At 56.0% G+C, this 15,909-nt stretch overlaps 1 protein-coding gene across 12 annotated transcripts; it reads right to left on the bottom strand.

The window, feature by feature from the left end:
* Positions 1-1,216: 1,216 nt before the first annotated feature.
* LOC115837603 (activated CDC42 kinase 1-like) lies at positions 1,217-11,972 on the bottom strand. Of its 12 annotated transcripts, XM_030823968.1 has the most exons (8): positions 11,805-11,970; positions 11,587-11,678; positions 11,000-11,044; positions 8,947-10,295; positions 8,755-8,850; positions 8,471-8,602; positions 5,321-5,325; positions 1,217-1,227 (listed from the first exon to the last, which is right to left on the bottom strand). In XM_030823968.1, exons 1-6 carry the CDS (start codon positions 11,831-11,833, stop codon positions 8,471-8,473), a joined length of 1,743 nt encoding a protein of 580 aa, XP_030679828.1. In that variant the 5' UTR covers positions 11,834-11,970; the 3' UTR covers positions 1,217-1,227; positions 5,321-5,325. The 12 variants fall into 12 exon arrangements, with proteins under 12 accessions (XP_030679828.1, XP_030679835.1, XP_030679845.1 ...); XM_030823975.1 differs by lacking the exon at positions 11,000-11,044 and having other exon boundaries at positions 8,755-8,844; positions 11,805-11,972; XM_030823985.1 differs by lacking the exon at positions 8,755-8,850 and having other exon boundaries at positions 11,805-11,971.
* Positions 11,973-15,909: the final 3,937 nt, after the last annotated feature.

The following is a 15,909-nucleotide window of genomic DNA, read 5'->3' as shown; positions in this document are numbered from 1 at the left end:
GGAAGATTCTTCTGTCCTGCAGTGACCTGTGTTTCCCCGGTCTTTACCTTGCCAGTCGGCTTTATTCTCTTCTTTGTGCGGCAGTAGTTGTGATGCTAACTTTTGGGGTTTCTTTGTTCTCCTCTTTTCTTCCTACCTGCCAGCATTCAAATGGCCAATGCTATTAAGTGATGGAATTCAAGAAGGTATTTCTGTATATTAATCCTGATATGGTTTCACTCATCCCTGAGTTTAACATTTAGGGTACAAAGTAGTCACCGAGAGGTGCCACTCAGTATACAGCACTGTGTTTAGACATTGAGGGAGCCATGAAATATTTAGCCTCTGCTCTCTGAGACCTCAGCCAGGTGCAAAGAAGAGATGCAGAACCGCATTTCAGATTGTGTTATGTACACCCAGCAGCACCAGAATGTGCCTGGGAATCATGGGGGTCAGAAATTTACCTCTGAGGCAAGTATGGCTGAAGCTTTATGAAAAGAGATGGGGCCTGTGCCAGGCCTTAGATGTGGGATAAAAAGGACGTGTCAGGAAGCAGAAACAGTATCAGCAAAGGTGCTGCTGTGAGGCATGTGGGCAGTGTTTGGGGAACAGCCAGGGGCTTTCTTTGTCAGGTTTACAGCATCTGTGGGAGGCTGCATTGGTCAAGCCCAGAGAAGTAGGCTGGGACCACTTACATTAAAAGTATGCATGGCTTTGAAGGCCCGCTGAGTGGTATAAATAGAAACTATAAATAGTATCACTTTTATTGAGGACAGTTTTTGCTGCCAAAGGAGTTTCTAAACTTTTTTGGATTGTGTAATTGGTGGGTAAAGAATTATTGACCTAAATGTATCCGATCTTTTGAGTGTTTTAGTATGCTAGATGATTGGAAGTGAAATGGCTAAGTCAAAGGCGATGAGTGTTTTTGAGACTCTTAATGTTAATTGCAAAATTAACCTCTAAAAAGGCAGTGCCAGCTTAGACCATGAATGAGAGCTCTTGTTGTGTCTTGTCCTTGCTGAGCTGGGTGTTACAACACTGAAACCTGCAGTGTGCTCGCTCATGCACGCGCCCCCCCCACCCACTCACTCACTGGGAGTGGTGGCATGCGACTACCTGGGAGGCTGAGGCTGGAGGATCATTTGGGTCTAGGAGGTGGAGGCTGCAGTGAACCATGATTGTGCCACTGCTCTCCAGCCTGGGTGACAGAGCAAGACCCCGTCTCACAAAAGAAGAAGAAGAGATCATCTATTCGTCTTCTTGATTTTTGTCAAAATGTGATATGTGATAGTTGATAAGCTTTATGCAAATGTCAATCTGTGGCCATTTAATTTTGAACTAAGGACTTGTTCTATTATAGCACAGTAATCATTTTAATAAATAGTGACTATTTGTCATTAAAAACAGTATATTTAGTTTTAATACAGTTGAGTACTCACAAATTTCTGGGGAAACTTGGTCAGGACATTTCAACTGAGAATTGTCAGGCACCTTCTCACTGATAGGCATACTGCTTGGTGGTGCAGCTCATATGCAGACAACTTCCTTCATGTAATTTAGTAGGAAAATGAATACTTGTATATAAAGTAAAGCAAAATTCTGGTTAGTGAATCACAGCACCTACTGTGCTCAAGTTCTCAAGTTCTGATTGAGTTCTAAAAGTTTTTTGAAGGTTGGAATTCTTCATATGTAAGTAAAAACAATTTCTGATGACCCACCTCTAGTCCATCTTCTAAAGAAGTATTTAATCTGGGCCGGGTGTGGTGGCTCACGCCTGTAATCCCAGCACTTTGAGAGGCCAAGGCGGGTGGATCACGAGGTCAGTAGATCGAGACCATCCTGGCCAACATGGTGAAACCCTGTCTCTACTAAAAACACAAAAATTAGCTGGGTGTGGTGGCACATGCCTGTAGTCCCAGCTACTTGGGAGGCTGAGGCACCAAAATCGCTTGAACCTGGGAGGCGGAGGTTGCAGTGATCTGAGATTGCACCATTGCACTCCAGCCTGGTGACAGAGCGAGACTCCATCTCAAAACAAACAAAAAAGGAGTATTTAATCTGAGCTGAGCGTGATGGCTCATTCCTATAATCTCAGCATTTTTGGAGGCCAAGGCATGAAGGTTACTTGAAACCTGGAGTTTGACACCAGCCTAGGCAACAATAGCAGGACCCCATCTCTACAGAAAATTAAAAAATTAGCTGTGCAGGAGACTGAGCTGGGAGAATCACTTAAGCTTTGGAGTTGGAGGTTGCAGAAAGCTGTGATCATGTCACTGCACTCCAGGCTGGATGACAGTGAGATCTGGTCTCTAAAACAGAAACAAAACTAACAAAAAAAAGTGTTTAATCCATAAGATGACCACATTTATAGGAGCCTCCTGGCAATCTTAGCCTGAAGCCATGAAGGAAGACATAGTGTGAAGGCAAGTGCAGGCTGGCCTCTGGCAGCTGAGGATCAGGACAGGACTGTGGAATGAACATCTGCATCAAAGCTTTATTGCTTGGATTGGAAAAAAAATTCCTATCTGTAGGTCAGCCTTACAATACATCCTTTCATAAAATATTGATTATCTTTCCCATATTTTGAGGCTGTGCAGTTTGTGCTACCTGAGGGAACAGTATTGTGTCCTTGATTTGAAGAGGTCAGTAGCTTTCTTATCTTGCTGAATGACGTCCACTGAACTCAGAAACAGAAGCTACGTATTAAGCAAATTTGTATCCTTCTTGTTATACTATTACTGTGTATAAGAAATAGAGATGGCGGGCCGGGCGCGGTTGCCCACGCCTGTAATCCCAGCACTTTGGGAGGCCGAGGTGGGGGGATCACGAGGTCAGGAGATGGAGACCATCCTGGCTAACACGGTGAAACCCTGTCTCTACTAAAAATACAAAAAAGTAGCCGGGCCTGGTGGCGGGCGCCTGTAATCCAAGCTACTCGGGAGGCCGAGGCAGGAGAATGGTGTGAACCTGGGAGGTGGAGCTTGCAGTGATGTGAGATGGGGCCATTGCACTCCAGCCTGGGTGACAGAGTGAGACTCTGTCTCAAAAAAAAAAAAAAAAAAAGATGGCCGGGTGCAGTGGCTCACACCTGTAATCTCAGCACTTTGGAAAGCTGAGGCGGGCAGATCACAAGGTCAAGAGTTCGAGACCAGCCTGACCAACATGGTGAAATTCCATCTCTACTAAAAAAATACAAAAAGCAGGACCTGGTGGCCGCAACTGTAATCGCAGCTACTTGGGAGGCTGAGACAGGAGAATTGCTTGAACCTGTGAGGCAGAGGTTGCAGTGAGCCAAGATGGCACCACTGGACTCCAGCCTGGGTGACAGAGCAAGACTCTGTCTCAAAAAAAAAAAAAAAAAAGGAAGAAAGGGTTTCACCCCCAACTGATGTCAGCTGGGGGGAGTTTCAGGTGCACTGTCCTATCAGGTGTTGAAAGTGCTCCCTACCTAAAAGTAAAAATCTCCAAAATGAAATTATCAAGGGAATTGTAGGTATCAGCTTTATATTTGTGTAAGTTATTGTAGAGTTGGATTTTAAGAGTTTTGTCTGCTTCAGAATTCTCCCATTGTGTTCCTTTTCTTTTACGTGTATCTTATGGCCTATTATTACATAAACATTGTTCACCTATTAGAATCCATCATTGTCCTCTGCTCCATTTTTTCAGTGGTCAGAACCATCCATGGTTTCCCCACCATCCAGCATTTTCTTATAATACTGTTATAGTTTTATTAACTATGATGTGAGTTTTGCATGTGGGTTACTTTTTTCTCACTTAGACTCACTTTTCCAATATTACTAAAAGAATTCTTTCTTTTTTGCTTTATTCTGTACATCTGTTTTGCACATATTAAATATATTTTTAATTTTAAATTGTAAATTATATGTAAGATAAACTTTACCATCTAATCATTTTTAAATGTATAGTTCAGTAATGCTAAGTACATTTATCAGGGTTGTTCTGTGTTTTGGCTTCTTTGGACCACATTGGAAGAATTTTCCTGGACCACACATAAAATACACTAACACTAATGATAGATAATGAGCTACAAAAAGAAAAAAAGCTCTATGCATAAATCTCATTTTTTGTTTGTTTGTTTTGACATGAGCTTTGGTGGACACATTTCAACCCTAACAGTCAGATCTAAGATTCTTAGTTGAAAGGATTTCCCCACTCAGTACTTTGAATTAATCAACCCTACTGCCTTCTGGCCTCCAAGGTTTCTGGTAAGAAGTCTACTGATAGCTGGGCATGGTGGCTCACACCTGTAATCCCAGTACTTTGAGAGGCTGAGGTGGGCAGATCACCTGAGGTCAGGAGTTTGAGTCCAGCCTGACCAACATGGTGAAACCCCCATCTCTACTAAAATACAAAAATTAGCAGGGCGTAGTGGCAGGTGCCTGTAATCTCAGCTATTTGGGAGGCTGAGGCGGGAGAATCGCTTGAAACCAGGAGGCAGAAGTTGCAGTGAGCCGAGATGGGGTCACTGCACTCCAGCCTGGCAACAGAGTAAGACTGTCTCAAAACATACACACACACAAAACTACTGATAATCTGACGGAGGATCCTTTGTATGTGAGAAGTAGCTTCTCCCTTGTTTCATTCAAGATTCTTTGTCTTTTGATACCTTGATTATAATGTGTCTTGGGTGAGATACTTTGAATTTATCCTATTTTGAGTTTGTTGAGCTTCTTGGTTTTTGTGAAAGTAAGTTTTTATAGAGGCAGGGTCTCATGGCCGGGCGCAGGGGCTCACGCCTGTAATCCCAGCACTTTGGGAGGCCGAGGTGGGTGGATCACCTGATGTCAGGAGGTCGAGACCAGCCCAACATGGAGAAACCCTATCTCTACTAAAAATACAAAATTAGCTGGGCACGGTGGCACATGCCTGTAATCCCAGCTACTCGGGAGGCTGAGGTGAGAGAATTGTTTGAACCCAGGAGGCGGAGGTTGCAGTGAGCTGAGATTGTGCCATTGCAACAAGAGTGAAACTCCGTCTCAAAAAAAAAGAAAAAAGGGTCTCAGTCGGTCACCCAGGCTGAAAGGGCTCAAGCAATCCTTTTGCGTGAGCCTCTTGAGTAGCTGATATTGTACGTGCACCCCACCTTACCAGCTTTTAATTTTAACTACGATTTTCTCATAGAGACAGGGTCTCGGTATGTTTCCCGGGCTGATGTTGAATTCCTGGCCTGTAACAACCCTTCCACCATGGCCTCCCAAAGCACTGAGTGTATAGGTGGTAGCCACCATGCCAAGCCTTGGATGTTTATAATGTCTTAATGTTTTCAATCAAGTTTGGGAAGTTTCTTAGGTTTTCATTATTTCTTCAAATATTCTTTTACTCCCTCTGTCTGTTCTGTGATTATTACAAACTGTTGTTTGTCCACTTGATGGTGTCCCACAGGGCCCTTAAGCTCAGCTGATACTCCTGCAACCATTTTCTTTCTGTTTCTGATACAGGATTATTTCAATTGTTTTGTCTTCACATTTGCTAATTCTTTCCTCTGCTTGGTCAAATCTGTTTTTAATCCCTTCTAGTAAATTTTTTTTTTGAGACAGAGCCTCACTCTGCTGCCCAGGCTGGAGTGCAGTGGCACAATCTCACTGCAACCACTGCCTCCCGGGTTCAAGCAATTCTCCTGCCTCAGCCTCCCGAGTAGCTGGGACTACAGGTTCTATTTAACTGAGTTGCTGTACTCTCTCCTGCAGTATATATCCTGCCTTACAGAACTCCACGTGGCAAGTGAAATCCAGGCACTGTGCCTTACAGAAATCCAGGCAGTGCAAGTCACTGACCAGACCGGCGGGGGCTCTGGTGTAAGGGAAGAGGCCTCCCGGCGTCCAGGCCTGCACGCCCTCCCGCTGCCTCCAGGTGGTGCTTTGTAGCTGCCCGGAGCAGATGCTGGTGGCCTGGGGAGACTCGCTTGGGGCCTGGAGCTTGCTGACCAACAGGCAAAGAAACAGGCAGGCACAAGTAAGTAACATAAAATAGAAACTAACTTTATTTCTCTGGAAGAAGCAGGTACCGAATGCCAGAGCAGCAACTTTGCCGACAGGCTGGTGGGAAAAAATGGAACCGCGCAGGGGAATTGGGTGGAAGAGGAAGCACTGATGTCCCTCCAGGGCGGCTGCCCTTGGTCTCCTTCCAGCCCTGGGGCCCTGGGCCCTGGTCCCCGCCAGAGAATGGTCTGGCACCCTTTCTCCGCTTCCTGAACCACCTCAGGCTATGTCGTCCAGGCACAAGATCCTGAGGCCAGCCAAATCCCATTCAAGTCCATGGTGAGGCCACAAGTCACATTCTGCCTGACAACCCCAACTGCTGCCAGGGGCCCCCTGGAAGAAGACCTAGTCCTAGGAGGTCCCACTGGGTGCTGGTCCACCTCTCTCTGTGGCCGACACATCCTGCCTGCCCAGGTCCAGCCTGGTTTCCTCCCAGTCTGTCACCCAGGGCAGGGCCTAGGGGCACTACTCCAGCCACAGGCCTCGCCCAGGACCAGGACCAGAGGCAGGTCATACCCAGAGCCCGCTAGGGCAGCCCCCAGGCCTGTCTTCACCAGGCCCCTTCCACATCTTGGCTGGGGCACCGGAGCTGAACCAAAGTGTGCAGGGACAGCGCTGGTGCAGGAGGGATGGGCAGGGCAGGGCTCCCAGCCTCCCGCAGCCTTGGCCTTGCTCCATCCCTGGGAGCAGCAGGGAGCAGCGGGTCCTCCAGGCCTGGATGGGGGCATCTCCCCACTCCTGGTGGACAGACAGGCTCAGGTGATTCCTTCAGGCAGGCCCTCTGGCTCTCCAGACGCATCTCAGCGCCTACGGAATGGGAAACCACCAGCACAGTTAAACAGTTTACAGCAAGTTCAGTGGGGTGGGTACCGGGGGAGACAGTGGTGCCAGGCAACACCATTGGAAGCTGGCAGTCCCCGGCAAGAACTGTAAAATTTATCATCCTGGATGTCCTTTCTCTGTACTTTAATAAACTATGAGTAAACTAACAGAAGAGCACTCCTGCCTTAGAGAATCCGAAGATGACAGGTGGGACAAAGGCCAAGCCTATGTGGGTGCAAATCAGTAAGAACCACCCGAGACAGTGACAGACAGGTGACACCGGGTGCCTGTGTCCCGGCTGCAAATCAGTAAGAACCACCCGAGACAGTGACAGACAGGTGACACTGGGTGCCTGCGTCCCGGGTGCAAATCAGTAAGAACCACCCGAGACAGTGACAGACAGGTGACACCGGGTGCCTGCGTCCCGGCTGCAAATCAGTAAGAACCACCCGAGACAGTGACAGACAGGTGACACCGGGTGCCTGCGTCCCGGCTGCAAATCAGTAAGAACCACCCGAGACAGTGACAGACAGGTGACACCGGGTGCCTGCGTCCCGGCTGCAAATCAGTAAGAACCACCCGAGACAGTGACAGACAGATGACACTGGGTGCCTGCGTCCCGGGTGCAAATCAGTAAGAACCACCCGAGACAGTACGGGACAGACAGGTGACACGGAGTGCCTATGTCCTGGCACCAGGTGTGTGGTGTGCGATATGACAGACATGTCCCCCATCCATTGCACCAGTCCCTTCCACAGGGTAGGGCACTATTATCTACACGCTTTACATGTGGAGAAACTCAGCACCGCGCAAAGGGCCACGCTGCTGGGACAAGGGCAGGAGGTCCCAAGTGAGCTGCCGTCTCCAGGGCCTGGCCCGTGTCAGCCCCGCCTCCGGCCAGTTATATTTATATTTTAAATGTCTATGTATTTTGTTACACTATAACATAAACCTTTTACAGGAAAGACAATATATTTTCTTTTTACAGAAATTTTTTTTTTTTTTGGAGACAGAGTCTCCCTCTGTCACCCAGGCGGGAGTGCAGTGGTGCAATCTAAGCTCACAGCAAGCTCCGCCTCCCGGGTTCAAGCAATTCTCCTGTCTCAGCCTCCCGAGTAGCTGGGATTACAGGCGCCCGCCACCACACCCGGTTAATTTTTGTATTTTTAGTAGAGACGGGGTTTCACCATGTTGGCCAGGCTGGTCTCGAACTCCTGACCTCAGGTGATCCTCCCTCCTTGGCCTCCCACAGTGCTGGGATTACAGGCATGAGCCACTGTGCCCGGCCAACATTGAAATTTTAAATGTTACTTTAAACAGAAATATGGAAACACAGAGGTGAGAAAGAGGTATGCAAATCATGGGGTCCTAAAAAGTGCCGTTCCTGGAGCCGCTCAGGGTCGCTGCAGGTGCTAGGGAAGCAAGCCTCCTTCAACTGGACAGGCTCCAATTCCCTCTTGTACTCATTTGAAAACCAAGTGGCTAAATGTCCAAATAAACACATTTAGGAGAAACGATTTGCTGGGCTCTGTTCGCACCTCCCTCTCGCAGCTGGTGAGCTGTGTCCCCCTGGCTGGGAGTGGCCTGAGAGGTGTTGGGCTTCCTCCCAGTGTGGCAGGCTCTGGGACAGCCCTCCTGGGGCACGGAGTGGGCCAGACTGTGGGGCTCACTCACTTGTGGTGGGCAGGGCCCCAGGAGCCCAGAAGGTGGCAGCCAGCCTGCTCCAGTTTCCAGTCGAACATCTCCAGCACTTTGTGGCACTCCCCTCTGGGCCGCAGACCCAGCCCGAAGAGCTGCTCCACCTGTGGGTAAGGGTGGCACCATGGACACGCGGGCCCAGGGCACCGACTAGGGTGGGGAAGAGGAGAGTCGGAGCCAGGGGGCGGGGGGCTGGGGCCAGCAGAACCAGGCTTCAGGGTCCCTGAAAGCCAGAGTGAGCAGGAGGTGGCGGTACCTTCAGATACTGGGCAGCCCTCTGCACGCTCCAGCCGTGGCTCTGCAGGGCCGCCTGGCACTCCTCTGTGGTCACCCCATGCACCATGGCCTGCAGCTGGGCACACCCACCCCCGTCAGCACCACTAGGGCCCACCGCTCCAGGCCCCTTGGGCCCTGCCCCGCCTCGCCCACAGCCAGGCTGGGTGCTCACCATCTGGATCTTGTCTGCTGGCCGGCCCGGCTCTGGCCCGTCGCCAGGGCAGCCCCTCTGTGGCAGCCGAGCAGTGGCCCTCGGGGCTGGCGGCCGGGCCCCTGGGTTGCTGTTGTTGGTGGAGAAGTTGGCCTTAGGGTCCAAGGCAGCCTGGGGCATCGGCCGCACGGTGGCCGTGGGGGCGGCGGGGGCCGGGGTGCTGGGTGGGGGCAGCAGCAGAGGCACAGGCAGGGGGGCCGGCTCCTCGGGGCTCTGGGCCTCACGCAGGAAGCGCTGGTAGCGCTCCAGGTAGGACGGTCGCTCGGGCAGCAAGTAATAGTGGGTGCTGCTGACCTTCTTGCCATCCCGGACAATGGGCAGGATGCAGGGACCAGCCCGCGGGCCAGGCGCCTGGATCACCTGGGGGGTGGCGTACTTGGGGTCTGAGGCAAAGCTCTGGGTGGTGGGCATGGTCTTCCCAGGTGAGCTGGAGAGCCGGGGTGGCAGTGGGGAGCTGCCAGGTGGTACCAGGGGGCTGGGTGTCCTGGAGCCTTGAGGGGACAGGGGCTCCCGCGGAGGCACCCGGGGAGGGGAGGCAGGTCCAGGCCACCGACCGGCCTCCTCCTCGCCCGAGGGGGCTGGAGACAGCTGGACGTGTGGGCGCACGGGCCGAGGGGGGATGGGTACCCGAGGGGGCACCTGGGGCTTGTCGTCACCCCCCGGGCTGGGAGAGGGGGCCGGGGAGCTGGCCGGAACCTGCAGCTGCCTCATGCACTCCTGCTGCAGCGCCTGGAAGATCTGTGCGGTCTGCGCGGAGCTGGGCGGCTTGGCCCCCCCCTGGGGCGGGGGAAACAGGTTGTCCTCCAGGGGAGGGGGCAGCCGCGCCTGTTCAGGCACAAAGGTGTAGTTGGTCTGGCGCCGGCTGGGCCCCGCAGGGACCCTGGCGCCCACCAGGGTGCTGTTGATGGAGCAGACCTCGAAGTCATCCTCATCCTGGGCCACGTCGTCATAGGCGGGCGGGGGCGGCAGCGGGCGTGCGTCCCAGTCCACCACGGGCGTGGGGTGCAGGGTCCGGGGCAGGGCCCACGTGGGGCTCTCAGGTGGGGTCTCGTCCAGCAGGGAGCAGGCGTCCATGGCCAGCTGCGCCAGGGAGGGCGCGCAGGGCCGTAGGGCCGGGACCGCGGGCTCCTCACCGAAGTCGATGAGCGTGACCTCAGCCCCGCCGCCTCGGCCGGCCTTGGTGCCCGGCACCCGCGCTGAGGGCTTTGCCAGCCACAGCCCTCGGGGCAGGCCTGGCTTCCGCAGGCCCAGCCTCTTGAAGTCGCTGGACAGGGGGTCTTGGTCCTCGCTCACAGGGTCATAGGTTGGTTCTGCGATGGAAAGGGAGACCCCGACAGGAAGGCAATCAGGCAGGGTCAGGGGCACGAGGGGAGGTGGCACGTGGGAAAGAAAGCCGAGTGTCCCCCAGCAACCCTCCACTCCCAGTTCCCCCCGAGGTCTGAGGTCAGCCAGCGGCGGCCAGGTTCTCAGCGCACCTCCGACCACTCGATCAGAAGGGCGGAACCTGCTCTGCCTGGCAGCCCCGTGTGGACCAGCGAGCCCCGCCTCCCTCCGTCTAAGCTGGAGCAAGCAACACTGGCTCCTGCCTGACACTGCCTCCATCAGCACCAGACCCCGCAGCCCTGCACCTGCGCCCTGGCCGGTTAGTAAGCCCCCGTCACGGCACACCATTAGTGCGGGCACGGAGCCGCCTCCTGCCATCAGGGGCTATAGGAACCATCCTTGGAGAGGACAGCGCTCCTGACCAATGGCCACGAAGCCCAGACAGCGCCTGCAGGTCTGGGAGGCAGTGAGGCCGAGGCGGAAGCCAGGGCCACACTCGTGCTCCAGAAGCCCAGGCTCCGGGGGGCAGGCTCGGGGAGGCAGGCATGCTAGGCCAGGGCAGCCACGGAAGCTCACAGCACACACCCACCTCCCCTCCGGCCCAGCCACCCGGGCTCTGTACCTTCCAGGAGAGGAGTGAGAGAGAGGGGGCGGGGGCGGGGGCCAAGGCATCGGAAGCAGCCCCACTTACTCTGAGTGAAGAAGGCAGGCTGAGGTGGGCGAGGTGGAGGCTCCCCTGCAAGAAAGGCCATGCGGACAGGGGGAGAGGGACGGAGCAGGACAAAGGACAAAGGAGGGAGACGGCCGGACGAGAGGGCAGTGTAGAGAGGAAGGGAGGGAAGTGAATGGGGGCGAGTGAATGTACAAGCCCCCAGCAAACGAGAGGCCGCAGGCGGCAGGGTGAGGAACACGGCGGTCCGGTATGACAGGCAGAGGACCGGGAGATGCAGGAGGCTCCAGGCGGAGCTGGAGCCATGGGTGGTTTTGGCTTTCGGGACAGGAGAGCAGGATTAGGGGGAAGTGAGGAAAGCCAGGATCTGAGCTCGGCCGTGGAAGGAGGCAGGAGGGACGCCGGGGCGGACGGGCCTGCTGCAGACCCAGCCCAAGGAGGCCCACCTCGGCGGATACAGCTGCCTGTCTTCCACCCCACGCCCAGCCGGAGCCAGGGACCCCACTGTCCCCAGGGCCAGAACAGCAGGCTCAGGGTGGCCTTGAAGACAGTGCCCCTTCCTGAGCAGCTGATGAGTTAGGGACACCAGGGAGCAGAGGGGCTCTTACTTTTCACCCCTCCTAGATGCTGGGGGCGCCGGGAGGTGCTCAGTTCCACACTCAGCAGGTTGGGGGGGTCCATGGGGTTTCCCAGATACAGTCTGTGGGGGAGAGAGCCGGGTCAAGAGGGCAGGGGAAGTGTGTGGAGGGTGGCAGGATCTCATCAGAGCCCCTTCCTCTTGGGGGAAACCGGGTGTAGTCTTGGGTCTGCAGCACAGGTCTCCCACCTCCCAGTCCACAGATCCTGACCGCACATCTCAGCTGGGGGGTGTCCTGGAGAGAGGGCAGAGAAGGGACACCTGACCCCAGGATGGAAAGCCTAGGACCTCAGGGGCTCCAACTACACCCTACATGGGCAGAGGTGGCCCTCCACAACCCCCCAGGCCCCCAGCCCACACCAGGCAGCCGCCAGAGGGCAGGCACTCCTGTCCCGCAGGTCACGACGGGGGACCTAAGAACGGGGCATCCCAGCTATGGTGCCCGGCCAGGGTGGGCAGGAGGCACCCTTCTGCCACATGGCCAAGAGGTGCGGGAGAGGCTGGGCCACCTGTCCTGCTCCGGATCCACCCTCCACCCCTGCACCAACTGTCAGTATCTGAGACTTAGTCACTGGGGCTGATTAAAGCCCGGAGGAATGGGGCTGGGCTGGCCACAGCACGCCAGGAGTGGGGCAGAGGGCACCAGCCTCTCCTGGAGGTGTCTGCAATTTTTCACCCCAACTCTCAGGCCCCTGCCGGGTTCCTTTTAGGCAAAACACATGGGCTGAGCCCTGTGAGTTTGGTGTTCTGGTGTGTGAGGGCCCGCTGTGTGGGGTTCTGCTGTGTGGGGTTCTGCTGTGTGGGGGCCCGCTGTGTGGGGTTCTGGTGTGTGGGGTTCTGCTGTGTGGGGTTCTGCTGTGTGGGGGCCCGCTGTATGGGGTTCTGCTGTGTGGGGTTCTGCTGTGTGGGGTTCTGCTGTGTGGGGCCCGCTGTGTGGGGGCCCGCTGTGTGGGGTTCTGCTGTGTGGGGTTCTGCTGTGTGGGGGCCCGCTGTGTGGGGGCCCGCTATGTGGGGTTCTGCTGTGTGGGGCTCTGCTGTGTGGGGTCGCTGTGTGCTGGGTTCTGCTGTGTGGGGGCCCACTGTGTGGGGTTCTGCTGTGTGCTGGGTTCTGCTGTGTGGGGCCCACTGTGTGGGGTTCTGCTGTGTGGGGGCCCGCTGTGTGGGGTTCTGCTGTGTGGGGTTCTGGTGTGTGGGGTTCTGGTGTGTGGGGTTCTGCTGTGTGGGGTTCTGCTGTGTGGGGTTCTACTGTGTGGGGCCCGGTGGGTGAAGGCCCCTGCTTTCCACGCCTTTCAGGGCAGACCAGAGTATCAGAAGTCAGCAGGAGAAGGGCTGCAGAGGCCAGGGGCCTGGAATCCCCCTGTGGCCAGCAGAGAGGCTTGGAGGCCTGGCGCAAGAAGCTTCCGGGGGCAGTGTGGCATCCTGGAAGTGACTGATTCTGTGTGTCCTTCCCAGATGCCCCTCGGTGGCCTTATCCTCTTACACAGAAGACAGGGCCCCTCCCAGGTATGGAGTGAGCTCCGTAGAGTACTGTGCGGTGGGGAGGCGGAGCTGCCACCTAACGTTCCCTCTGCAGTCCCCAAGGTCCCCAGTCCTGCTCTGGTTCTGGGAAGCAGGCTCACTCCCACCTGGACCTGCACACATGCCCAGGGCCCGAGCCAGCAGGTTCACGTCTCCAGGACTCTGGCACCACCAGCAGGAGAAGGAAAACCACTGCTCCTGTGCAGGGGTCACAGGGGGCCACAGGGGGGTCACGGGAGAAGCTCTCCTCAGCAGCTCCCCCCGGGTTCCTCCCAAGTCCATTTTCCTAAGGCCGGAGTACCAAGAGGGGTTACAGCTGTGGCTCCGGGCAGCTTTCCACCAAACAGGAGTCCATCCTCAGAAGCTCCTGACCCTACTTGCATCTAGGGTGAGTGGGAAAGCTTCTCTCAGGACCCCTGCATCTGAGCAGCAAGTTCTAATTCAGAGTGCGTTTACAGCCTCCCCTCATTGTGGGGGGACCTCATTCTGGGGAGGACCTCATTGTGGGGGGACCTCATTGTGGGGGGACCCGTTTCACAGATGAAGTCAGTCTCAGAGTTAGGAGACCGGCCCCCTGAAGCCTGAACGGCAGGAACAGCATTCCCCTGGAGAACCCTCCCAGGCTGGGCTTCCGAGGGTTCCACAGCTTCCCGAGAATAAGGCCAGGGTGAGGAGGGGAGAGTGGCGGGTCAGGGGCTGAAGCCCGGGAGAAAGGGTGAAGAGCAGGTTCCGCCCACGCGTGCCGTAAAATCCCTGCTCCATCACTACCTGTCCCGGGTCGCTGCGCGGGACATTTTCTCCAAGCGCCTTCCCGGCCCGGCGCGCAGCTGGTCTGCGCGGGGCGATCCCGGACAACGCGCATTTCCTGTGCCCTAAACGGCGGTAACGCCAGGCCCCGCCCCCGACAGAGGCGGAAGCGGAGCCGCCCTGAGAGGTCTCCCGTTGCCGCAGGCGCCTCAGCCCAGCCGCGCGCCTCGGCCCTTGGCCGCCTACTCCTACCGCCCTGGCCCCGGGCGGGGCGCTGCCAGAACAGAGCTTCCTGTGGAACGTCTTCCAGAGGTGCCGGCTGGCACTGCCCTGGCACCCCCCGCCTCCGCCGCAGCCGCCCCCTGCCCCGAACCCGCGGCCGACCCCGACCCCGACCCCTGCCCCAACCGCCGCGGCCGCCCCCGTTCCCTGACGGTTTCCCCGCGGCCTCACCCATCACCTGCCGGGTCCCCAGCGGCCTCCCCCGTCCCTGCCCCGAACCCCGCGGCCGCCCCCGACCCCTGCCCCGACCGACGCGGCTGCCGCGTTCCCGGCCGGTTGCCCCGTGGCCTCCCCCGTCACCTGCCGGGTCCCAGTGGCCTCCCCCGTCCCCTGCCCCGACCGCCACCGCCTCCCCCGTACCGTGCCCCGACTTCCGCGGCCGCCCCCGACCCCTGCCCCGACCGACGCGGCTGCCCCCATCCCCTGCCGGGTCCCTCGCAGTCTCCCCCGTCCCCTGCCCGGTCTCCTGTGGCCGCCCCTGCCTCCTGCCCGGTCCCTGTCCTGTGCGTCGGGCCTTCCTAAGGTGCAGAGTGCGCCACTGCAGACCCGAGGTCGCGGCCACCGGCTCCTGGGCTAGGCCCTTTTTCTCGCCTCAGGAGCCGCCAGGGGGAGGGTCTCCAGGGTGCTTGTTTGGGGAAAGGGGAAACAGACTGCCTGGGCCGCTGTTAAAATGTCAGCATCCAAGGAAGAAGCAGCGACCTGGCGTCTGGTCGGGCCAGGTGACCTTTATGGCGGCGCCTTCTGTCCCTGGTCGCTTTTCCACTGAATGAATGACCGAAACTGTAGTAACTCATGGCCAGGGAATGGCTTAGTTATCTCAGGGAATCTTTTCTTGTTTGTGAAAAAGGGAAACTGGTACAAATGCGAATTCAGACAGGCCAGGAGGGGAAGGAAGGGAAGGATTGAGGTGGGAAAAGAGAGAAAGATGATTGACCTCTTAGGGGAAGACCACACTTGGACGTCGGCTCCTGGGGCACTTCCTTGATTCCCCTGCACTCCTCAGCGGGATGGGAGAGGCGGAGGTTCCAGGAGGGAGCCTTCCAGAGTCGGTGCAGGGTTGACAGGAGACGTTTGTTTTGCTTTTCCTGAACTTTCGATCGCCAGCTTATTTGGTCTTGATGTTGTAGGGTTGATAAAGACAGCAGTGGAGTGATATGGACACCGAGCTTAGCAAGCTGTCTCCAACCGTGAGTGGGCCAATGGGACCTGGGCCTCCAGACCGAGAAGCCGCGAGCCTGCCCTGCTCACAGTGGGTAACTTTCTTTCTGAAGTTGATTTTCCAAGGACAAAGGAATCATTAAGACAAATTATCATTACTGCTTCATGGTGGAGATGCTTCTGGTTTATTTTGTGGCCACCACTGTTACTGCTTGGAGTGCCTCACCCAGCCAGCTAACAACTGCGTGCGTGAGCACAGGGAAAGGCTTCTTGAGAAATGAAAACTAGGCTGTAGGCTTGGGAGGGGAATAGGAAGGTTAGCTCTGTACAGCCGAAAGCCTTTTGGTAAGTTGGAGGTCCTTGAATTTCCTCGGTGACTGCATCTTGGTGACTTCTCTGAATAGACCTTCGAGGGCACTGGGGGGTGATTGTTGGAGGGCTTGGGGAGATCAGGCAGCATTTGTGTGGGAACGTGGCTGTTACAGGAACTGCAGAAACTGGGACTGGATTCCTGGGGAAAGGATTGGGGGTGTTGGAGGTGCTGGCAGGGGAGTTATGGGGAGGTGTTCTTATCAGTGTGCGAATACCT

The sequence above is a fragment of the Nomascus leucogenys genome, chromosome 2, assembly GCF_006542625.1.
Source record: "Nomascus leucogenys isolate Asia chromosome 2, Asia_NLE_v1, whole genome shotgun sequence".
Taxonomy (NCBI): Eukaryota; Metazoa; Chordata; class Mammalia; order Primates; family Hylobatidae; genus Nomascus; species Nomascus leucogenys.
Note: the sequence above shows the minus strand (reverse complement) of the source record. Positions and strands in the feature narration are given on the sequence as shown.

Excerpts from the sequence above, each read along its gene's own strand:
- LOC115837603 (XM_030823940.1), bottom strand. The coding sequence starts at position 10,686 with ATGGCAGGAGGCGGCTCCGTGCCCGCACTAATGGTGTGCCGTGACGGG. Across the intron at positions 8,851-8,946 it reads CAGCAGACAAGATCCAGATG|CTGCAGGCCATGGTGCATGG; the intron begins GTGAGCACCCAG and ends GGGTGTGCCCAG. Across the intron at positions 8,603-8,754 it reads GGGCTGCCCAGTATCTGAAG|GTGGAGCAGCTCTTCGGGCT; the intron begins GTACCGCCACCT and ends CCTTACCCACAG.